The following is a 24,734-nucleotide window of genomic DNA, read 5'->3' on the forward strand; positions in this document are numbered from 1 at the left end:
TTGACAGCAACAATTGTTTCTCACTGAGATTTCAAGCTTAATTCAGTTGGTAATGGTATGTTCTCCTGCAAATATGTAAATATTATTTTAATCTGATGGTATAGAAAGTAAATTACTTAACTCCAATTTCTCCTCTGTTATGGTTTAAGGGCATTAATTTATCATGCAGCTACATTTTGGAGACCAAGTGTTAGCTTTTCTTTTTTTCCCCTCCCTCATTAAAGTTAGACTTCTGACTCCTTACCAAGAAAATGATGCGACACTACAAATACAATCAGAAATTAATTGTCCCTAAAAGTTAGTACAAAGCATTTGGTTGCTTACAGCATTTGAAACGTGTTGTTCATAGACTTAAAAACTTAGATCTACATTAGAATCTACATTAAAAGATTCTTTCTTTTAATAAGAAATAAAGTTTTAGTCAAGTCATTTGCTAAATTAAGTGCTTTAGAAATACTGGTGCAGTTGTGTGCTGTGTTACTTATTTTTAGAATGAGGTATTTGAAAGCTAGGACATTCAATTATCACATGGATTTAAGAACCAAGTTTTTACACTAAAGTGAAAATTCAGATCTGTAGTTTTTGTGGGATAGAATTAGGAAGTATCTAAATTATAGTATTATGTGAGTAAATTAAGAAAATATGATTACAAAATGTTCACAGAAATTGGAGGCTAAAAAATGAAGCACGCCTTTGGGAATCACTGTTGTTAAGATTGACTTAATTTCTAGTAGCCATAGTACTTCCAGTGTCATGAAACTTCATCCTATCACATCCGTCCCCATCCCAGTCCTCAAAAGATAGAGGAATTAATCTACCAATGAGAGTCTATCACTTTTAATTCAGCCATTCTTTGTTACACAATTTAGATATTCTTTCTTCTTTTCAGCCAAAATGTATTTTTTTCTGAGCTAAATGTGGTAAGATATCCTTGTAAGAGCATATTTAACCCATAGAAATTGTCACCTTCCTGCCAGATGTTGCTCCTGGAGGAATGAAGGCCCAAGAAATGAATGAATAAGTTTCATTTTATGTGGATAACTCTGTGGATAACACATTAAACACTTTTCTAAAAGTCCCAGGACAAAATATCTAGTAAGAAGTAGTCCAACTGAACTTTGGCCATTGCCAAGGGAAAGCACAGCTTAGTAAAATAATTACCAAGTAGTTTCAGGTTAAAAAGCAAACAGGATTTAAGAGCAGTTATCTTTACCTCACACAAAACCAATACTCTGACATTTACTACTATATTAGTGAAATCTATTTAATTATGTTTTCTCTGAGACATAATTTTCTGGGACATTTCATGTGAAATGGTTTGCTTTATTTTCCACAGGTGCCGGGATTTTTTTTAAGATGTATGTTTCTGTTATCACATCAGTATAAAAGACTTTCAGAGTAACTTACAACATCTAGGCAGCTAATTTTAAAGCATTATGAGTTGACTAAGTAATATTATTTGTTTAAGCACATAAGGGCATGTTAATATTTCTACAGATTCTCTTCACATATTATTTGATGTTGCAGTAAAGTATTCTGTCACTTGTGCTTATGACTGAAGTGCAGTGAGATTTCTGCTCGTGGTTTACACCTGCAAAAGAAGTCTAAAAGGTGATCTTGAATCTTCTATTCTGGACAAGGAACGAAGTGATAATTTGAATACAACAACCTAGCAGTTTGTAATGATATGGTACAGTTGGGGTAATCAGAATTATTGGCCTTTGCAAGCTACCATCCTGCTACTTTACTTAGTAACTGTTGGAAACTGATAAGTAACCATCCGTGTAATGCAGTCAGTTGAAACAGGAAAGCAGATATAACTAGGAATATATGAACTATGTGACCTGTACTAAAGGACAATTTGTTAAGAAACATTGGTAGAGAACATTCTTTTTCTGATGACTATCTTTTTGATCTACAAAATGAGTGAAAATATTAGAGGAAAAGACATGGGAAGAGAGGTACAGTACAGCATGACTCCCCCTCTCCCTTTTGACCTTGAATCTCTTATTATGTCCAATTTAAAGATTCCACCGGAAAGAGTATCGAATCACCAACTGTGATTCAGAGGATATTTTTCTTCCCCTGAAAATTTATTACTAAAATCTTTGGACATCTCATAGTGTGCAAAAGATATAATTATGCTATAATAGACGTAACTTCCATGGTTGAAACAGCTGTGATATTGACTGTTACTTTTACATAAGCTTTAATGTTTCTTTGAACTCCCAACTAGTTTTTCCAGATTCCTCACATCTATCAGTAAAGGCACAGTGCAGCACTACACTTCTATCCTGTTTGTACACTCAAAATTCCACTCCACTTGTCCAGGAGCACTTAAACTACAGAATGTATGTGTTGCTGGGAATGTATGTGTTGCTGGCTCACAGTAGCTGAGTAGAAAAAAGCATCCTATAATTAGGTTGAAAAACCAAAGCTACGGTCATCTTGTAGAGAACAGTAGTGCATACACAGTTGTGTTCTCCTGTGGCACTCTTGTGGCTTCAACTTATCTGAATTGGAAGTTGAGAAGATTTTCATCTTTAAGTGGGATTATACCAAGAGTAACAAGAAGAAATGGTGGTGCAGAGTTTCCATCACTGCGAGACTCCATAGAAAGACTTTTTTCACTTATATAAATGGATATATAACATTAGAAATTTTTTGAAAGAAATTAGTCTTAATTTTTATTCTATCTATTTTGTGCTATGCAAGGTCAGCATGCAGAGCAAATAGAGTTACCATCTTATAACACAATAAAGAGAGCAGTGATGATAACAGAGTAGCAAGATCCTAAACTAGAGCAAGTAAAGATTTATTCAACTGCAATAACCGTAGACAAAGAAACAAAGGAAGTAATTTGCTTACCTTCAGAAAACCTTAGGTAGGTAGGGATCTCTAGCAAAAATCCTTACCTCCACTGCCAACCCTTAAATGAGGTTTGAAAAGGGGTGGATTCTGGCTCCACCCCTTCTGGTCACTCAGGTACATTGCATGCACCTGAGCTGCCCTAGGTTGGCCCTGCCTTCCTGCCAAGTGCTCAATAACTGTTTCAGGCTGTGGCTTAGCATTTCTGCAACACTGGTTTCATGGAGTCCTGTATATGGGAAGATACAGTTACAGTTTCACTGTTAGTTGCAGTGTAGCTGTCTGGATTGCTGCAAAATGAAAAACCTGAAGTTTTCTCTATTTAACAGCAGTTGGAAGATCAAGCAGCAAGTGAGGCATGTCACCCCACCCTCTGGAGGACTAATGATGTTGACTTCAAAGTCTAGATGTGCATTAAGGTTTTGATATAGAGCAGATTTTTGCAGTGTATATTTTCTGCAATGGAGAAAAAACTTCTCCTATTGCTTTGGGGAAGAAAAAACAACAGCAAAATGTGGTAAAGAGGATAAAGAAGATGCTGTGTGTCTATATGTACGTATTCTTATGTGTTAGGATGTTCAAAGTTATAGAAGTTTCAGTTTAGGAATAATTTTTGTAGTGAATTGAGTTCCAGTTTGGTTCTTAGTTTACTTCTCCAGAAATAACTCTGAAGAGAGTGCCCATCCTGCCATTTTTGTGATCACTTTGTTGTGGCTGCTGCTGGCACTGAAATTCTTTCAATGAGGAAGGTCCTCATATTTAAGAGCCACGTGTGTTGGAAGCCAAAGTTTAGAGGGAATATCAAAATCTCTGTCTCTGGCGGAGAAAGAATGAACAATCTTAGTTATTATGTAGTGGAGAGAGAAAGGAACACAAAAAGGTAGAAATGGGTCCAATAGGAAACAATGTGTATGTTTCAAAAGGAATTCAAGAGAACTAAATCTAACTGAGTTGAAATTAAAAAAAGTGATTTCAACTATTCTGAGCTGTGACTACATCAGCTGAAGCAAGCTATGCTTCTTAAGTAGCACCACTTGTACCTCAGTGTGATGAGCTGTTGGGAAAAAGGTGTTTCTCAAATGACTACGATTCACCTTTATCTCTTTTTCAGTTCTTATTTTATGAGACAAAATTAGAATTTATTTCACTTTTGCATGAAAAAGCGCTATAAGCTCCGTAATTGTCAGGATATCTCTTTAAAATTGCATATTAAATAATATAACTATTATGTATTTTATAAATACATTAGAATTTGAGTTCTTATTTCCCCTCTTTAAGCAGCAATTTTATGTTTCAGCTGCTTGTGGTCATGATTATAAGTTGTCTGTGTTGTCCCACTAGGGCAGGAATCTGGGGACTAGTACAATATATTTTACTGGTAATATATGTCATTGTGAAATAAAAGTCTAGTCGCTATTTGCATAAATGATGAGAAATTATGTTTTAAAAAGCAATATCAAATGAGAAATCTTGTCTCAGTGCTCCTTCCTCCATTTGATAAAGTACTCAGAAAATAGTAAGGGACGATCGTGTTTCAGTTTCATAGTCTTGGTGCTATTGTTTCCTTGTGCATATGTATGCATCATAACAAAAACAAGATTGTAACTGCTGCTTTTTCTGTACAGTGTAAGTATCCTTAGTCGTTTTTTTGTAGGGGCTTGAGGAAGAAAATTTTTATATGGTGATGAAAATATTTTTAATCAACTGAAATCAAAACTTCAGTGCTATAAATGTGCATCTAAATTCCAGCATGCCAGTAATTTGATGTAGGAATCATAAGTCTTACACGTTTCATGGAATCAAACTTTATGTTTAATTAAAGAAAAGATTGGGGGGGGGGAAAAAGAAAAAGAAGCAGACTTGGTAAGCTTCTCTTCCATCTTGTTCTGTAATATTACAGATGTTTCAAAATCTGACAAGTATTTTAGATAATACAGACTACATTGGATTACTTTTGCATTGTGAAAGCAAAAACTGAAATCTTGATGCCTAATTCAAACTATTCTGCTTTGACATGTGTAGCAGAAATACTAAATCATGGCCTAAACCAGTGACTGAGCACCTGGTGGAAGGCAGGGCCAACCCCAGGGCAGCTCAGGTGCATGAATGTACCTGAGTGACGAGAAGGGGTGGAGCCAGAATCCACCGCTTCCCAAACCTCATTTAAGGGTTGGCAGTGGAGATGAGGATTTTTTTTGCTAGAGATCCCTGCCTACCTGACTTTTTCTGAAGGTAAGCAGTTTATTTCTTTTTGTTTCTTTGTCTATAGTTGTTGCATTTGAGCAAATCTTTACTTGCTGTAGCTTAGGATCTTGCTACTCTGCTGTTACTGCTGCTCTCGCTTTTGTGTTACAGCATGGTAGCCTAAAGCTGTTAAGTATTCTTCATAAGCCTCGGATAGGTATGAATAAAAGCGTACTCAGAGGGTTGTGATCAGTGGCATAGTCTAATTGAAGGTATGTAGCTAGTGGTATTCCCCAGGGGTTGAGTGATGGTACTGAGTCTATTGTTGTTGAGTTAATTAATGGATTAACTGGATAAAAAGATAGCATGCCTTCTCAGCAAGTTTGCAGATGGTTCAAAACCAGAAGAAGCAGCTCATATCTCAAAGTGCTATGCTGCCATTCAGAAAGATCTTGATGGGAGAGATGGGCAGAGAGAAACCTACTGCAATTCAACAAGGGCAGAGTCCTGCATCTGGGAGAGTAGCATCTCTGTTGCTTTAATACGTTGTTATTGCTAATTGTAAATAAATAAATACATAAATTACTGGGGATGATAGGAATGTCATTACTTCCAGAGCGCACACATGAATATGCATGCTTAATAGTCAGCCTATGAGTGCAGGACAAAATCACATTATGTTGTAGTGGTAAAGCCAAGCTTTGCGCGTTGCAAGTTCTGTGCACAATATTTGCTGAAGTCTGCGAACAACGTATTGAATAATTTGGATGGAAGCACAAAAGGAACAACTCAAGAACTGGAAACTGTGGTTGTTTTTGCTATTGTTGGATATATTTACAGTGATATTTGGGTCGTGTTTTTCATAGCAATTAATAAAACTAGGTCTTTATTTATCACAAGGATTAGTACATATTTTTATTGATCTCCATGGCGTCATGGGGAACGTGACTTATATGATTGATTATTTTTTTTATTATTATTTGACAATCATTGGTCTAACTTCTTTCTGTGCTGTAGTCACTGGAATTGATTGGAAATAATGTTTTGATATGTTTATAGTGTACTTTTTAATTCTGCAGTCTTGAATCACTTTTTTCAGGGCAATGATCTGTTACATCTGTAAACACTTACCTGTGTGAGGTCTAAATAATGCCAGAAGCCTTCAATATACTTTAGTTGCAATTTGTGATGTGTTAAGTGAGTGTCACTCATATTAATCACATCATCCTCCTATCCCTACATGCATAGAGAGAAAGGAGACGAGAGAGTACCAGAAATGTTTGAGCACTGTATTTAAAATCACCACTTAGAGGTCTAAAGGACAAAGTGCCTAACACTTCACGTGCTAAGGAGGAAACACAAAAATAAAAAGATGTTTTGATACTTTCGAAAGTTAAGAAAATAACTTACGTAAGTAATGCTTCATATTAAATTTGTTGCAGAATCATCTTTTAGTTAATGCTATGGAGTTTTCATAGTGTTGTTAATTTGTATTGTTTGTTTAGCTAGAGAATTTTTCTTGAATATACTGCTAGTCTTGAGTATATTGCTAGTCATGGATATGCTCTGATATTCTCTTCTTATACTATGCAGAATTTGTTTGCATTGGTTAGTGTTTGACATGTACGCAGTAGTCTGAGAACAATAAACAAAAACAACAAACACACAAGGTTGAAAGCTGTGTGCTTTGTGTGTTGGCAGAACCATAAGTGGAGAGCATGCCATCCAAAAGCTATGTTGTAGCAGTACATCTTAATGAAAAACATGCAGGAATAATCTATGTAATCTGTTTTTAACTAATCAATTTTTGTGTAAGATTCCATTCTTGCTACGCTATGAGTAGGTTAGCCTCCTACTTTTGCTAAAGAAATACTTGAAGTAAATATGTTTATATCCTTATGTATACTCAAACTGAAAGGAACAGAGTTTTACTTGAAGTAGTTATCATGTTATGAAATCTATTTCTTTTTGTAGTTTAGAAACTAGATAGAATAGATGTTGGGGAACACTTTTTTCTGCTGCTTGTTATCATTTTGCTCGCACTGCCTTCCTGCTGCTGTTGATTAAGTTTAATCTCATAGCACATCAGAATTAAAAAGCTTTGCATTTTTTGAGTCATTTGAAGACAGCTTTTCTCCCCAGGTTCTGAGACAAACATAAGTTGCTATTCACAGTGGTGTAAAAGCCTGAAGCAAGGGAATAAATTGCATGTAAATTGTAAATCTGACTGCACTCCTAATGCTTACAATAGTAAGCTGATTGGCTGTGTACTTGGAAGAAACACAAATGAAGCACAAATGAAATAAAACAGTAAAATAATCTGTACAAACTATAAGAGAGAGATCAAATCATGTTAGTATGAAGAGGTTTGAATACAAAAACTTTAATTGTGAGTGTATATATTTTTAATGTAAGTGACCATAAAGATGGAACAGCTTTCAGGTGAAATACATTTGCTAAAATAAGGAATTTAAGATGCGTCAACTAGACAAAACAGCTTGCTTAATGAGAAAAGCCACAGCTGTATAGGTGAAGTCATCCAAAAAAGGTGGTCTGCTCAAGGTAATTTTCACTTTGGAATTTGCAATTAAGCCAAGCACAAGTAGTTACTGAACTCTCACTGATACAGAATTGGATAAGAGAATTTTGATGTGATCATATTTAAAGATAAGAAAAATATTTTAATATTTTTCTATTCAAAAGAGAAATGCTGTGGGAAACATGGTGTAGTTTCAAGATGTGTTATCCTATAATAACTCTTTAAATACAGTTCTTTCTGTTCTGTTATGTATATTCATATATACATAACATATGTATAATAATATCTCTCCATATAAAATAACTCTCTCTATTTTTTTGTGAAGTAGCAGTTTTGCAGCATACTATGAAGTCCGAAATTCTTTTCAACATCCTAACTGAAATCCCATTTCTGTTTCAAGGATGAGAATTTGGCTGCCAAACTAATATTGGTAGAAAAAAGATTTTGTTTCAGTATCCGTTTAAGCTGAATAATTTTAATCATCAATATTTTTTCACAGTTGAGGGAAACAATCTTTGTCTGTTTAGCCAATATATTTGTAATTTCAAACAGATTTGTTGAGAGCATGGCACAAAAATAAACCTGGATAGTTTTTGTGGTCATGTAAGATCTTAAGTGCAGTTGGGTACAGATAATTTTCTGTTGTGAAACGATGGCAAGAAAACATCACCAATGAGGAGCTTCTTGTGGTGCTTTATGCTAATTCACTGTATATAGCAAACAACTGGAAAAGAAAAAAATCAAGTGGAAACTGCAATAATAAAAAAGTAGCTTTTTTAGTAGCCAAGATAATTTTGGTATGTCCAAATTTTAAAATAACTTGTCAGTTTCTTCCAAGGCATTTTCATGTCCTGTTGCCCCATTTGTGTCATTTTAAAGGAGGTTCTTGACGACTTCATAATAATTCCCCATCAAATGAGTAGAGATGGGAGATATGGCCACTGATGCATTTATGTTAGTCATTGATCCTTCTAATTTATGAGACTTCCTCAGAGTACAAAGCTTGATGTCCCAGCTGTTCATTTGGACCCCTGCAAGAGCAGCATAGGTGGGGAACTTGTCAGTTCAAGAATGAATTTGTGTTATGAAGCAACTTCCCTTAACCATGTAAGTCTGATGGCCCCAGTAACTGCTTTGTATTACATGACTGTTGATGGCATGTGAGCACTTGCAGAAATGGGGAGTTGGAAGATAGGTAGCTTCTCATTTGAGATCAGATCTATGCAGTCATAATTGACATTTCTTGCTGGCTTGCTTGACCAGTCATAAAGTTTTGGGTTTGAGAAGTATGTTTGGTGGAGGTAGAGGGAGAAGTGTTTTTGAAAAGCAAGTAATGATTCCCAAGCATACGTAGGTAGATTTTCTGAAGCCTCTTTCCTTCTGATGTGCTATTTTATCTTAAGTGTTCTGTCCTGTTGTTGTGAAACAGAAAAAATTTATCAGCCAGAGATTTCCAGCTTAATATGACAAGCGTCATGGATAGCATAGTAAGAAGTAAGGTAATTGGTTGATAAAATGCCATGGCAGGGAAAGGGTGTGGGTAGCTGAAAGGTGGAATGCTTGTTTCATGGGATGGGTGATATCTACCAGGAGACCGGCCTTCATTGTTGTCTTGTGGAGTGGGCAGATGGCATAAGTTGTGCTAGTCTGATGAGGAGCACAAATTTTAATGTGTTTAATACTGTGTTCTTTTAATTCTGATAGCATTAGCACATCTAGGTAATATGTCCAAAAATTCTTAATAAGCATTTGCTGATAATTTTTAAATCGCACATGCTTAAAGAATATATCTTTTAAAAAGCGCTTTTTCTTGTCTGTTTCTAACAGAAATTTCACTTTTTACCATCACTCTGACCTCAGTAGTCTTCCTCATTTCTTGTCTTTCTGGGAGGAAACTCAGTTTGGTCAACAGCTTATTACTCTATTGTGACTTCAGCGATGCTGCTGTTTTGTCTTTGTTTATATCCTTTTGTCATCTTTCAGGGTTTTTTATTTTATATATAATATTTTTACACAATAGTGATCTGCTCATGCCAATTATTTTCCTTTTACAGCACCTCTCAGTAGCTTACTGCAAATATAATAAAGAAAAAGTATATAAGCACGTGGTTGTGAGACTGATTTTTGTGATGAATGTTGCTGGCAGTGTTGTTATGAACCTGCTATGTAACTTCAGAAGTGCCAACAGCTGCTCTTGTGTTAGTTTGTTTTTTTACTAATTAGGATTAACCTAGTGAGTGAGAACTTTTTTCTGCCGTTAGTTCTGTCACCATACAAATGTATTCTTAAAGCTATTTATTTTATAAGAGGGAAAAACAATGTGTAGGAAGGGTAAAAAAAAAAAAAAAAAAAAAAAGGTAATGCTCTATTTGAAAAATTCATCTAGAAGTAGTTTGTTTACCTGATCTAAAAGAATCTCAAAAATGAATGACTTGATCCCTTTTCAGTCTTGAGAGAGTTTCCTTTTATGGGACCATTATGAAGCACAGGGGGCTAGAGAACATGACATTACAGAGTCAAAGGGATATGTTTTGTTCATCCTTAAGAGAAAGATAAGAAGGGATCTGTCTTCAGTCCTCTTCTACCTAAGTTCCTGTAGAGAAGATGGAGATATATTCTTCTGGATACATGCAATGGAAGGACAGAAAGCAAGAACCACATAAGAAAATATCACATAAGAAAAATGGAGACATAAAGGAAGTACCTTATGCTTTGCTTTGGTTTCCTCAGAATGACTACCTCTCAATGCAGACTTGTGAAACAACTTTTAGAAGCTTTTTGATAACTGGAAAAAAGGTTAAAGGGTGCAATGTATGTAGTTGTGGTATGAGCGCAGGGTCAGTTATGGAAAAAGTGACTGATTCAGCTTCACTTGGAAGTTTCTGAAAGAGGATAATGTTTCAAAATGGCTGTAAAGTCTGAGGGAAGCTTCGGAATGTGAAAAATATATAAAAAAATAAAAAAAATTAAACATCTCTACCAATAATGATGGAAGCTTAAGGCTACTGTACAGAAATATTTCTATACAGATTATTTCTTTGTGATATGATTAAATTTCTTTTGATATGAGTAAATGCTAACACGTGCTATCTGACTTGTGAAGATGATCTGCTATTTGGTTGATTTGCTCTAATTCAGGAAAAGACAGGCTTTTAGTTCCATATGCACTTTTCTGGCACTCAGATTTCTGTCTTTCCCGTTTGTTTTGGTTGTTTTAGGAAAAAGTATTTCCTGCCTTTTCAGACTTCCTTTCAGGTAGTACCATAAGCCATTCCATTCGTGGCAATGCTCTTAGGATGATGTCCATTCAAACAGCAAAGACTAAAGTAAAAGTGTGGGGGATTTGCCCATGTCATATTAATTGCTACTAAGCACATGTGCAAATTGCAAAAGTAAAATGAATTCATGGCGGAATGTCACATCAGTGATATTGAAAAGTATTTGGGCAAAGATGAAAATTCTCTCCTGCAAGAAGTTTTTGTTCTTTATAGGGAATTACCTCTCTACACACTGTCTTTCTGATCTGCGTCTGAAATATTGTGCTGTGTCTAGATATGAATAGTAAATATGTGGCCAAAAGAAGCCAGTGCTGTATATATCCAGCAAATATTGCAAAATACTTACAATTGTTTATTATGTAGCAAAATAAAGCCTCTATAAATATTTTGCTGAGACAGAGTAGGATTACTGTGTATTTCCAGTGTGAAGATCTGCTTCTATAGAAATTGTTACACTGAAGTTTTGTTTTGCTTTTTTATCTATTATGCTATATTCTGTAGTTTCATACTGCAGTGTAGCAAGGATTTTTTCCAGCAAAACATATCAAATTAGCTCATTATCAAGTCTGTCTATTGATACAGTCAAGATAGCATGAAATTATACTTAAATAACCAACTCATCATTTTAAGAAGTGTTTTTATATTGCAAGTAACATCTTACAGCATACTTATGTCTAATACCTTCAGTATTACTATTCAAGTATTTCATAAACTAAGACATGCTTATTGGAGCAGCTACTTTATACTGGCAACAAGAATTCTAGAAATGTAGTGTAAGTTAGGGAAACAACTAAAATCAAGTTGAATGGCTATTAAATATACGTAGTCTCTTTCAGTAGGATGTTGTTTTGTTACAAACTAGAACTTTTCTGCATTAAAACATGGGAATATGATTTTAAAGTATCTGTAGGTGTTTGCCACATCACTAGAAATAAATGGCATGGGCTATCTTCTTATCTTCAATAGTTTTAAAAATAATTCACATGAACAACAATTGAAAGTGTATCTTTTTGTAGAATAAAGAGGATATTGCTTATTGTCAGTGCTCAAGTCTTTAACTTTGCTTCTGGTAAAGAAGAAAATGTGGAGTCAGAACTTGGGGTATTGTGTTAAGAATTGATCTTAGTGTGCTGTCATGGAGTTAACTAGATCAATTTATGCCCGTGACAGGGGGCAGTAAGTCTCTGCCCCCCCCTTCCTGGCCCCGCAAAATGGGAAGGAAGGAAAGGAGGGGAGGGGAAAAAAAAAAAAAAAAAAAAAAAAAAAAAAAAAAAAAAAAAAAAAAACAGCAGCAACAATCTATGGAGGTAAACTTATTTTACTAACTATGATATCAGAATGCAAGGTAACACAATATAATACAATCTATTTGAAATTGAGACTAATAAATCAGATAAGATAGGAGAGAGAGTTCCTGAGACCAAGTCAAACCTGAAAAGCTTAGAATGGCTAGGAAAGCACCCTCCAGCACCCACTGCCAGGCAGTAAGAGACCGCCCCCCCCGAAGGGTCAGATCCCATGACTTCTGTAATGTATAGGGATAGGTACCTGGAATTGGAGCATTAACACTTTAATTCCAGTACATGATGTTTTGATGTGGAATACTGAAAATAAAATAAAATAAAAAAACAAAAACATAAAACCAGGACATGTGCATACACAGTTAAATTCTGTGAGCTGCTTATGTGATTATTCTGACTGCCCTAGCTTTCCCAATTAATGGGTTACCTTATTGAAAGTTTTGTTTGTGTTTATGTTCTCCTAGTTCTTTCAAAATGTACATTTGTGGCTCCACTCGGAATGAAAATGTTAAATTTGGTCATGTGCATAGTTTAGTGCTGGATTAATCTGATCATGTTACTTGAATATTCTTGAATAGTCTCTGTCAATGTCTGGGTTGGTAAATGAATTTCAGAGCTTTGTAGCAGGAAAGCTTGCTTGTCTAAATGAGAAAGCACATATATAACAGTGTCTGTTTTCTAAAAATTCTGTTGGCAATGGACTAGCAAATTCAAACCTCAAGAAGATGGGCTTTTTCTGTTGGAAATTAGGAAGCATCTTACATCAGTAAATTTGGGAGCAGTGAATTGCTAATTTGCTTGCCTTTTCTTTCCTTATTTTGAAAGCTGAGTTGCCAGAGACAGGGCTGTTTTGGTGTCACTGTCCTGCTATTAAAAGCTTTTGGTGAAAATTCACTCCATTTAGAGGTGTTCATCTTTCCTTGAAATTAATAACATTTGATTTCAGAAATATGCAGAATAGACGATTATGAAAGAAAATGCAATCCAAATAATAGCTGACATTTCTAAAGTTTCTATACATTTATTGCAGTAAAACCAGAGTTTTGCTCAACTTTAGATTTCATTAACCAAAAATTTCACTTTATTTAAATTTTGTTTTGCTGTAATACATACTTGTCAGCAATATGGAAACACATTTTTGTTTTATTTTTTTATGAGGAATTTCCATCTAAGATGAGTTAAGAGTTTTCTATGTATATAGCTGAAAAATAAAACTAACTTGGTAAATAAGAAAGTATAATTCAGTGCGCCAAAGGATTCCCTTCATGGAACCTTACCCTCCTGCTTTCCTTTTGCTGCCTTATCCAATGTATTTACAATTGAGAGATCAAAATACTTTCCAGAAGAAAAAAACCTTTAATATATCTAAGGACTTGGTGAGGATTATTTCTAATCAGCAAAGTGTTTTAAATTAAGTCCTAAAATGCTTTTTTGTGATGTACGGTTTTCTCAAAGTGGCCAGATCTCTTCTTGTGAGTCAGTCCTGAGGTTTCCTCATGAGACTTCAGAAGTAGCTGAGGTGCAAAGTGAGAGAGATGTGAGAAGCAGAAATTGGGATCAAGAACTGTTTAGGCTTTGCTAATGAGTTCATATTGAGCAAGAGTGATGTTGTACTAACCTTGTTTCATGGAGTTTCCTTCTTTCTACATCAAGGCTTGCATCTGCTGTGGAAAAAGTTCCTTCCCATCACTGCAGAGACTGTCTTTGTGGGCCCAACTCTCACACATAGTTGGGCTTTCCCGTCTATTTAAAGGAAAGTTGATATAAGGAAATAATAGTAAGGAAATAAACCTTAGTGAGAATAGTGTCATATTAAAATCCATTTCTGAGCAGCTGTCTGTGCATGAGTTTTGAACTTATTTGGTTTTTTATAGCTACAAAGCCCAGTTGAGCAAAAAGATGACTCACCTATGCTGTGTTATTTTGCTTTACAGGAAAAAGCTCAGTGTTTGCAGAAGGCTCTTGCTTCCCAGGCAGATAAATCCACACAGACAGAACTTTTTGGCCATGATGTAAGTAGCTGTATTGAACAGTACTGTTTTTTAATCATCTTTATGGGTGTTCAAAGTTCTATCAGCCTGTTTGCCTCTGCTACTGTTGTGTCTGTGCATTGATTTAATGGAATTTACTGGAACACCATTCATCCTTTGCTGTTAATTGATTCACAAATGGCTTATGCAACATGAGAGTATAATTTCAACTACCTGCTAGCATACCAATATTCTATTAATTTTATGCTTTGCAAACAGCTCATAATTAGCATAAGTGAATGTATTAGTGGATTGTAATTTTCTTCAGTATTGATGGTTATTTACATGTTTATTAACAAATTAATGACATTATTACATTTATAATCACCATATGCTGAACAATATTTGCATTTTGGAAGATAATAGAAAAAGTGCACTTATGCTAAGTATTGTTACAGCTCTTAAAGAGCATGAGTCAAAATTTCTCCTAGAAAGTGATTTGATTTTTTTCTCTCATGGCGAACATAGTAGAAAACATTTTTTTGTCTATTTTTTTATTTTATAATAGTTCTCTTTCTATTGACGTATCGGTTGAACATAAGTGATAGATTTGCTTCCTTATGTGAGCTTTCTTAAATCATCTGTGATTAAGTATGCCACGATATTTAATATTTAGGATGCTTTTCTATTATTTGGGCTTAGCAAAGACTGTTCTGCAAGCTCAGTCTGTGTTTCTGCATGCAGCTTCCAATTCATAAAGCATTATTGGAGCATTCAAGTTTTTGTTTTCCAGTATTTCAGATAGTCTTGTGAAGACAGAAATAGAAATGTTTTACATTTTAATAAAAGAAGTTCTTAAAGTCTACTTTAAAAAAAAAAAAAAGTATTTAAAATTGATTCAAACTAGGAGTATTATTTTTTTTTATCTTTAACAAGTTACTTTGGGAAAAAAAAAAAAAATTGTATTTCTTTTAACACAGGCTTTTTGTTTTCCTTTGAGTACTTTTTATGTAGGTCAAATGTATCAGTATTTTAGTTGATGTTTACCTGTCTCCACTGAATTCTTGGGCATCTGTTGCAGAAAATGAGCCTGTATGCTCTGTAGTGTTTGTGAGATGGTAACAGTGCTTTTGGGCATGTTGAAACTGTGAGGTGTGTTTACTGATGGTGGAAATCCTATAATATTCAAAAATCTTACACTTATTTAATGGTACAATGCTATTTTTCTTTCCGATGGGACTAATTATCTTTAATAAGTAAGTGATTACCTAGAGCTTGCTATTAAGTTTTCCATGAAAAACAAGAATAAACTTTTTGTAGGATACTTTAAACAGCTATGTTTTGTACGTATGGTTATGCTTCCTGACACAAACCAAGTATGTGATATTTTATTCTGCTGCTGTTATCCATGCTTTTAACTGCTTTTTTCAAACTTCTTGGTAAAAGGCCTCTACTATATCACGATTGAGATCATATGTTTACTTACATAGAGTACTTTAATGCAAGAGCGAAAGGATATTTGAAATATTTTTGCATGAAACAGCACATCCACCTATGCTTTTACTTGTAAAAATTGTGTTACAAGGAGTAGATTACAGAGAAAGTTGAACTAATCTGAAGGAATGAGCTGTTGTTAATATGATAATCATGAAGGGAATTCAAGCCATGCAAGAATTAAGGGAAACGTGCAAATAAATAGTGTTAACATTTTTCCTACTGTTAGCGTTAAAAGTATTTTGCATTCATTCATTAGTTCATGTAGCTTGTCTTCAACGGATGGCTATTACAGGTAACAACTAGTTCAGCTGTGTTCCCATTTTAGCCCCATGGCAGTTAAATTGATATTTTTTACTTGTATATGAGATTTTTTTCAATAGCAAAACGTTGTAACCCTGGTGAGTGATATCAGCACATCATTTTATCTGGGATTTCTGTAAGTATATGTAACTGCGAAAATGTGTATGCTGCACTAATGTGAAATTCCATTAAGTAGTCCATCACAAAGCAAGCAAGAGAATGCAAAATGCAACATTCACCCCATTGGTCACATTCTGAGAGTGACGTATGTTGAATATTTAAGGTATCTACCTGAATGATTAAGCAGGAAACTTAAGTTCATTCCCTCCTCACTTCAGACTTGCTACTGTAAAGCAAAAAAAAAAAAAAAAAAAAAAACCAGGAAAAATTTGCTCTTCAAAAGTTAGCAATAGGCGAGTAAATGTATTATCAGTAAATTGCTTATAATTATTTACTGATATTTTAAGTAAAAAATACACTTCAGACTGTAGTTTTTCTGCAGTCCTTAAGTTAGTGTTTCTGAGAAGTTTGCTTTCTTTTCATATTAATTTGTTTCCCTGTATAAACAGTTTGTCTTAATTCTTTATTTTTTTCCTGTGATCTGTTTCTGAGAGTAGTCTTATGTTTCAACAAAAGTATCTTTACTTTACTACCTTTCCTTCCTGTGTTTTATGATGCCTGATAAATTATTTCATTTTCCATTTCTTGCTTAATTTGCAACATTTATAATTGTTTGACCCTTCCATATGATGCAGTTATGTTAAATTAATGTCAATAATATACATAGTTGCCAAATATTTTGTAGAGAAAAAATATGTATGCTTCTACAGCAAGAAAGTAAAAGAGAGATTGTTGTCTGTGTCTATTGTTTGTAGTGTCATTTTTGGTGGGTTTTTTTTTTTTTGGACAAAGAATGTCCTACAGTGGGAAGAGAGGGTGACAATTGAAAACTGTTAAGCTGCAAAAGAAAGCAGTGCATTATTTTGCTTGACTTCTGAGCAGTGTGTTCGGTAGTTAAGAGAGATGAGTCTTTAACCTTGGAATTTATCTATCTTTGTCATTAAAAGTGGAAGTACTTTTTTGAATTAAATGAAGAGTGAATCCTTGGGGTGTACAGTAACCAACATAGAGAAAGAGAGAAACTAGTTTACTTCTTGGAAGGAATGGGTAGAGAATAAAGAACTACAGTGTTTAAAGGGAAGTAGTGTTCTTCTGTCTGTCAAACTACTCTGAAAAAGTCATGGGAGTTTTCCTTCTGAATGTTTTTGATAAGTATCTGGGAGGTTACCAGAGTGCAAATGAATATACTGAATTTTAGCTTGGTGGATATATGGCATAATTAGAGTCAGATTCTGGCTTTCAAGGTGATCAGCTGAATTTGAGTTCATGTAATCTTCTGCAATACCTGTTAAAACAGTAAAGATAACGTTACACATAAAGAGTCATTTAAACAAGAAACCCTAATGCATAATGTTTTCTATACAGAAACAATGTAATGCAATCTGAAACTTAATAATGGAGTTAAAAAGTAAAGTTTAAAGTTTTGATTACGGAGCCAAAAGCCTTTAAAGATGACAAGTGCCAATTTCATGAAGTGATTAACATTACCACTTCTGCTACTTGACTACTCCAAAAGTTAAGTATCAGGCCAACTGCCATGTGTCATGAGAGAAGATGTTAGAAAGTAATCCAGGTTTCTTAGAAAGTTGTTTTTTTGCTGCAGAAAGTCAAGGAATTTCCACCTAAATTACTGTCTTCAAATATCTGTATTACGAATCATGAACTTAAGTAATTTGGGTTCTGGGACTGAAACTGGGAGTTGTAGTGCAGAAATGAGATGGGCTTCCATAAACCATTTTATTTCATATTCTGTAGTGCTGCTCAATTAGTATGAATGATCTTCAGTATTGATTTGTTGAATGCAACTTGGCTACTAGCTGCCAGTATAAACACAGTTCAATTTAAGTAACTGTAATAAAATGTGGATTTTATACAACAGCAGAGTTTCCTTGTAGACTAAAATCAGTCTAATACTACAGTGTCCATATCTTATAAAATATAATCTTTCTGTAAGACATCTCTAATAGTTGCAGTGTTTTTCTAACCTTTTTACTTCTCTATCTAACTACTTATTTTATATTTCTTTGTCATGTCATAAGCTTATTCTGTCTTCACATTTGCAGTCACGCTGTTATCTTGATTTGAAGTACAGCAAAATATAAAGTGGTAGTGTGACAGCAATTCTGGTCAGTACTCATTCAGAATTTGTATCTCTCAGCGTAGGGAAGAAAGGGGGGAAAGGTGGAGATGTAGTTATAATCATTTATTCATCCTCATTTTTTAATTTTATTTTTGAAGATAATGCTTTTACAGCGTTATCTGCTTTAGACCATCGCTGCCTTCTCTTTAGATTACTTCATGAGTTTACTTTTTCATTCAAGCATATGATTCTCTTTCAGGACATTTTGTGTCTGTCTTTTGCTGTTTCCTTAAATTTCTGTGTAATGCTTTTTAATGAGTGTGACTTAACAAAATTGTTTTTTAATTGTATGTTTTGACCACATCACAGTTGCCTTGTGTCTACTGCAAAGGTGCTACCAGGCAGTATATCACATCTATAAATATTAAATAAGTAAGCATTTGTCCCTAAAATTAGTAGCGTATTTTAGCGTACATTCCCTTTTATATGTAGTACTAACAGATTATACTTTTTTTTACCTTTTTGAAATTTAAGATGACATATTTGTCTCATTGAATTATAGTTTACTGATTCTGTTCATGCTTGCCACTGAATACCTGTAGTATCTTGTCTGTAAGTCAAAAAATGTATTTGGAAATATCTTACCAGCACTGAAATCTTTTGTTCCTTTGGTTCCTTTAGGAATAATGAGTGGGCAAAATGAAAGGTAAAATTAGCAGAGAAAAATTGATTTCAAAATTCAAGACATTATGAAAAGTAAATGAATTGAGTATTTAGTAAATTGGATTCAACTTGATAGAAATTCTCCTCCATAGTTTTTTTAATAGATTTTGAGTATGTTTCCATAACCTATACACACAAGTATCATTTTAAATATATCATGAATACAGACTCAGCTTGAAGAAAAGACCAATAAGCAAACTTGAAAAATTAGCTTTGGATAACTACTGTATTATAAAGCAGTATAATTTAAACAACATATATTTTTTTCATGTACAGGTCTGTTTTATGAATGCTTTTCAATGCAGCTTGATCTACTATCATAATGTGAAAAAATTTTCAAGTTGTGTGTGTGCACTCCGCATGTAGGTTCCCTCTATTAGCATGACCTGTCTCATTCTGGTGACTTTTCCTGTACAAAGATGGCATCTAATAAATTATTTTTTCTAACTAGAACTGTCATGCACAAGCTGAAGATTTCCCATTTTTCTTTGTGATCACTTAATTCCACCGTTATATTGGTGATCAGTGTGAAAGAAGCTTTATTACATGCTGCCTGCATATCTGCTTAAATGAACATTTTTCACATAACTTTGTGTTACCATCAAACCATGTATCTTTTAAGATTTCATTCCATTTTTTTCTTTTTTTCTCTTTTAAAGGCCCTGTGGAATTCTCCATGTTCTGAAGGCTTAGTTTACAAACCTATCAGCCTCTCTTTGGTTCCATCATTATTAAATTAAAAAACAACATCTGGACACTCTGCACTTATGGATTTAATTTAATACTGATGTATAATAAATGAGTTACAAGTTACAATTACTGGCAGAATCTACTGCTTTGTATTTGGTTTTCAGCAAACATCACTTTTTTGGCTGCACTATCTTTATTATTAACATATATAAGTAAATGATTAGTAAGTTATCATGCAGTTATTATCTGAAATAAAATTCAATTATTCTTATTGCATGCACTTTAATCATCTATTGGTGATTCACAACATGTAAGAAACTTCAGTGATGATTGTCTCTGAGACTGGAAAATACATCTTCAAGATCTGGAAGCCTAAAGAAACTATTAGTTTTGAAGCTTTTTAATTTATGTCTTGCAATAATAATGAGTTAACACCATTTGTGAATACACTATCGATGCCTTTTGGCATGTGCTCTATTTCATGAATATTAATTTTTGTAATTTTTATGTGAGATCCAGGAGATATTTCTGTAGGGAATTTCATAATCTTTTACAATGCCAAAATTTGCCCAGCTTTATCCTAACAAAGGGGATAGCTGATCCTAAAAATGTGCACTGTAATTTCTGAATGCCTTAGAATCATACCTTTACTTTTTATGTACTTTGTCTTCCAAGCGATGTTTTTTAAGACCACTGATGCTTGTGAACTAAGTAGATATTGTTTGATGAACATGACTGTGCTGTGTTAAGCTGCCAAAAAATATAAATATCACTGGATCATGTCTTGATTAATGCAAGAAATAAGCAAATTGTAGGGTTCACCACAAACCCTGCCACCGTTTTTTGTTGCTTCAGTGTTCCTTTTCCTCTGATTGACTTCATTCACTTGGGGATATACTCTACACTAAACCTTTACCAGGTAAGATGAGAAAGTGATTGTGCCAGCAGCAGGCTTACAAGTTTCCTGCTAATACATTATTCTGCAATCATGGGATGATACTTGGACTTTTGCTAATGTGCCATTTTAATTAAGTCACATATGTATATGGTAGGAAGACTTAACTCAACCTGAGCAACTGTTTGGAATCCATGGCTTCAATTTTAAGCAGAGACCATACTACTCTAATTTAAAGATAACATTTCACAGGGTATTCTGAAATGGATCCAAACTGAGATTAAAAACATTCAACTAAAATGTCTTGTGACAACTGAAAGTGAATGGACTTCCTACACAGGTGATGTTGCATTGTTGTGGCTGATTATGGTTCCACTTAACATGGTGCTACTATTTACCAGTCTTATTTCCTCTTTTCTTCTTTCGTTTATAACAACCATCTTCAGCATTTTCTCTCATTCTTTCAATCAAGCTTCCAGGAACTTCTTTGTGTATAAAACTGTATAGTTCTCTTTGTATTTGTCAAAGGTATATTGAAAACACAGTGAAGTAGCAAATAAATAATTTGTTAAAAAAAAAAAAAAAACTAAATGACTGTGCATTTTATCCTTTTTGAACTTGACATTCCTTACTGAACTTCATCTGCTACCATTATTCCTTCTCTTTCTGCGCATTCGAGAATCCGTTTTAAAGCCTTTCAGCACAGAATTGCCTAGCTTATGCTGTCTGTCGTGCTTTCTTTTTTCATCACCATTTTTATTATGCTAATATTTTCAGTCTGTGTAGGATAATGTTATTTGGAAGAGGATAGGGAGAGCATTTTTCATTCTGATGTGTTGGCACAGATCTGTATGCTGCTTAAAGACATAGATTTTGAAAATGAAGAGAGCTGTGAAAAAACTTACTGTGAAAGTCATGCAAAGAAGAAAAGTTGAAGAAAAATAAGACAATTTAAGAGTTCGGATGAGAAGAAAAACTAGTTTTGCTTCCTAAACAATCAGTTTACTTGTTCCTCCGAAGTCTTCTTGAATCTGTATATAAAATACTGAAACTTCTGGTGTATTTCTAAAGCTGCCACCCTACTGAAGTGTTGCTACAGCTGTTGTTTCAGTGAAAAACTAAAAACAGTCCTGTGACTTATGAGCATGGATTTGGATTTTAACTTTATGCATCATTTCCAATACATTTTCCTTTGTTTCTTTTCTTTTTCATTGCTTTTGACAATATGAATCACTAAGGAATTACTCTGGGTTGTTGGGTTTTTTTTGCTCACAAAGGATTCTAGTAGTCTGGAAAAAAAAAAAAAATCATGATTGATAAGTGATATTTAGACTTCAGGCAGACACAATCAGCGTGTCTACTGAAGTTCCTAAACATATTTCATCTGTGAATTATTTTGAATGGAGAACTCTTTAGAACATATCTTCCTTTGTTACTGAGTGGATTTTCTCTTTGCACTTACTTGACAGTATTTATCAGTACAGAAGCAGTATTTAGACTTACCGCTTATTATAAGGACCAAAGAAATTGTTAACAGGACATTTACATTGGTTTATGTCTTCACACTAAAGCAAAAGTTCTTAATTAAAGTAGAAATTGGTTCTTCTGAATATACAGTAATAAGGAAAATAATTATTTTAGAAAGAAACTCTAGGAACACTGGAGAAAAACAAATCATCTTGCCTTAAGCCTGTGTCCTGTTACTTTTACCTTCACTTTTTTCTCATACTGAGCATTGATGTTTAACAAGTGCTGGAGTATGTTATTCTACCTAAGATGTGTTATTTTTTCCAATTGATGCTTTACTAAAAATATCAAATAATCTGAATTTGGTTTTTGCACTTTCTTTCAGTGGTATCCAAATGACTGAATGTGGTGTTGCTTGATATAGTATAAGACAGATAAAAGTGGAAATCAAATTACTAGATGTAAAAAAAAAAAAAAAAAAAAAAAAAACTCTGGCACAAAAATGATACACCATGATAAAATGTTCTATGGTAGATGATAAGAGGATGAGAAGGAATAAGTAATTTTAGGAGTTTTAAACAGTTATGGAGACAGATAAGTCTCTAAAAACTTGGGGCAGGATAAATGCAGAAAAATTGTCCTTCTTGATCTAAAGGGATATTTTTTCATTTGTCAGTGTGTGGTGGTTTTTTTTGTTTGTTTGTTTCTTTGTTTTTATTTGAGTGATTTGTTTTTAAACAAAAACACTGAATTTTCTGAAGCACTTTCAGTATGGAAACATAAGGAACAATGTGAATGCTGGCATAAAGTTAAGCTACTGTAACCTTGATGGGCATTTAGGTCTATAAAAAAAAAATGTGGGCAACAGGTCTCTTAAGAAACAGTCATTGAGGCTGAGACTGTTTCTTGATATAGGTACAATATGCATAGTGATAGGGTTGGATATTCTATTTTCTTAAATAGGGCATCTGTGAGTGAATTCTGGAGTTAAAATTTATCCAGTGTTAAAAGGTATCCTTTGATGTGTGTATGTATGTATTTATATGATTCAGTCATTTAAAACAGTTTGCATTTTTCAGTATGCTTTCACTTTAAAACTGAAGGAATTTAGAAGGATAAAGTTAGCATATCATAGAATACCAATAATGGAAAAATAATAAGTCATTTCTATAAATGACTTATTACTTTTGCTTTCTCAATAGAAATGTGGTGAGAACTGCACCTAGACTGTGTACTATTGCCTTAAACTCAATGCAGTGGTTTTCTAGTGCGATTCATTCATTTATTCATTTCTAGTAATGGAAGTTCTACTTCTTAAGTATCAACAGAACATTAGCATTAATGATAAAACGGCAAGAAGAAATGTGAAGAGAAAGAGTTATAAATGAGGTTTGGGGAACAGTATGGCATTTCATTTGTAATGCACACAAAGGCAATATATGGAAAACAAAGTCTGGATGGTAGCAATAAAAGGAAAAAAAATTCTCTTTGCTTGTCAGCAAATGCACTGCATAAAAAACTTACAAAAATTCATTTTGCACATGCATACAAGTGATGCTGAAAATGCTATGCAGCAATTATGTGTATGATGTTACAGCCTTATATTTAGTACCAGGTTAATTACAAAAGAAATTTTTATTCATTTAGAAATGCTCAAAAGAAATTTTGTGGTGCTGCTGATGTTAACCATCATTATAAAAATTAAATGATAGCTTTGTATTGGATACTTAAATGAGAGGATTAGATCTATATTGGGTAATGATGCATACGTACTTATGTTTGGAGATAAATTCCAACATCCTCACTAACAAAATATTGTGGTTTTAAGTGAGTAAGAGCAAAGCATGACTGCCTAAGGGGAGTGATGGTCACACAGAGACAGTACTATCTTCATACCTAAAATATGTAAAACAATTATAAATTCACACATCAAAGACATGAGCTTTCCAGTGTACATTAAAAGTGTACATTTAATACATGTGTGCATCTGAGTGCATCTGTATTTATTCTTCCAGTCTATTAAATGATCAAGGAGAAATGATTAATATGTGGCCAAATTGAGAGATAAAATGAAAAAATACAAGTTTCTCTGGTTAGAGTGTAGGTTTGCAGAAGGACCATTTCAATATGGAAGCAGAGCTTCTCTTGCTTCAGTGGAGTCAATTTTTAATACTCTGTGTACTTCAGGAGCACCCAAAAACCCTGAAAAAAGAAAACCCACACACAATTCTAGAAAATGAACAAAAATGGACAGTTCAGAACATCTCCAGTATTTGGTAATATTCCTGCTATCACAACATTATTTGAAGGCCTTTAAATCTATCCCCAGAATCCAGAAGGTTTTTGCTAGAGAAACAGAAGCAAAGTTAAGTGTCTACTGAAGACTGTTTCATGCATACTGATATTGTCTTGCTAAAGGAATATATTATATATAAATGAATTCAAAAATTTGTAATAACTGGAAAAAATAAGATGTGATGTCCATGCAAAAAGCTTTCTGAATTGCAAAACTATGTAAAAAATGAGCTGAAAGCACAGGTAATGTTGTTAGGACTCTTTGCAACTATTGAGAACATTACATGAACTCAAGTCAGGGCTGTGCTGTCAGAGTCATTTGAGCTTTCCTGTTTTTTAGTTAGGATTTGTAACAGAGGATCTGACTTTGCTTTTTCATTATCTGTGGTGGTCTGCTAGGAGACTATTATCTCACGTGTAGTCTGTCTGGATCAGCTGCTGAAGAACCAATCGCAATAAAGCATTTAATATTCTGAAAGATCTGTTCTGTAAAAGCTTTGACCATGTAGTGTATCATATATATATAT

General features: G+C 34.0%; 1 protein-coding gene across 6 annotated transcripts in view; it reads left to right on the forward strand.

Moving 5' to 3' along the window:
* Positions 1-24,734, forward strand: part of CCSER1 (coiled-coil serine rich protein 1) — a 613,005-nt gene that overhangs the window by 371,084 nt on the left and 217,187 nt on the right. For 5 of the 6 annotated variants that reach the window (XM_090138797.1, XM_090138800.1, XM_090138799.1 and 2 more), the window contains one exon: positions 14,105-14,182. In XM_090138797.1, coding sequence (XP_089994923.1) covers positions 14,105-14,182 — 78 coding nt within the window. Of the gene's footprint in view, positions 1-14,104; positions 14,183-19,519; positions 21,025-24,734 lie in introns of those variants that run through there. The other variant, XM_031607550.2, reaches the window with a different exon arrangement.

This window comes from Phasianus colchicus, chromosome 4, assembly GCF_987193195.1.
Source record: "Phasianus colchicus chromosome 4, bPhaCol1.hap1.1, whole genome shotgun sequence".
In the NCBI taxonomy this organism is placed as follows: Eukaryota; Metazoa; Chordata; class Aves; order Galliformes; family Phasianidae; genus Phasianus; species Phasianus colchicus.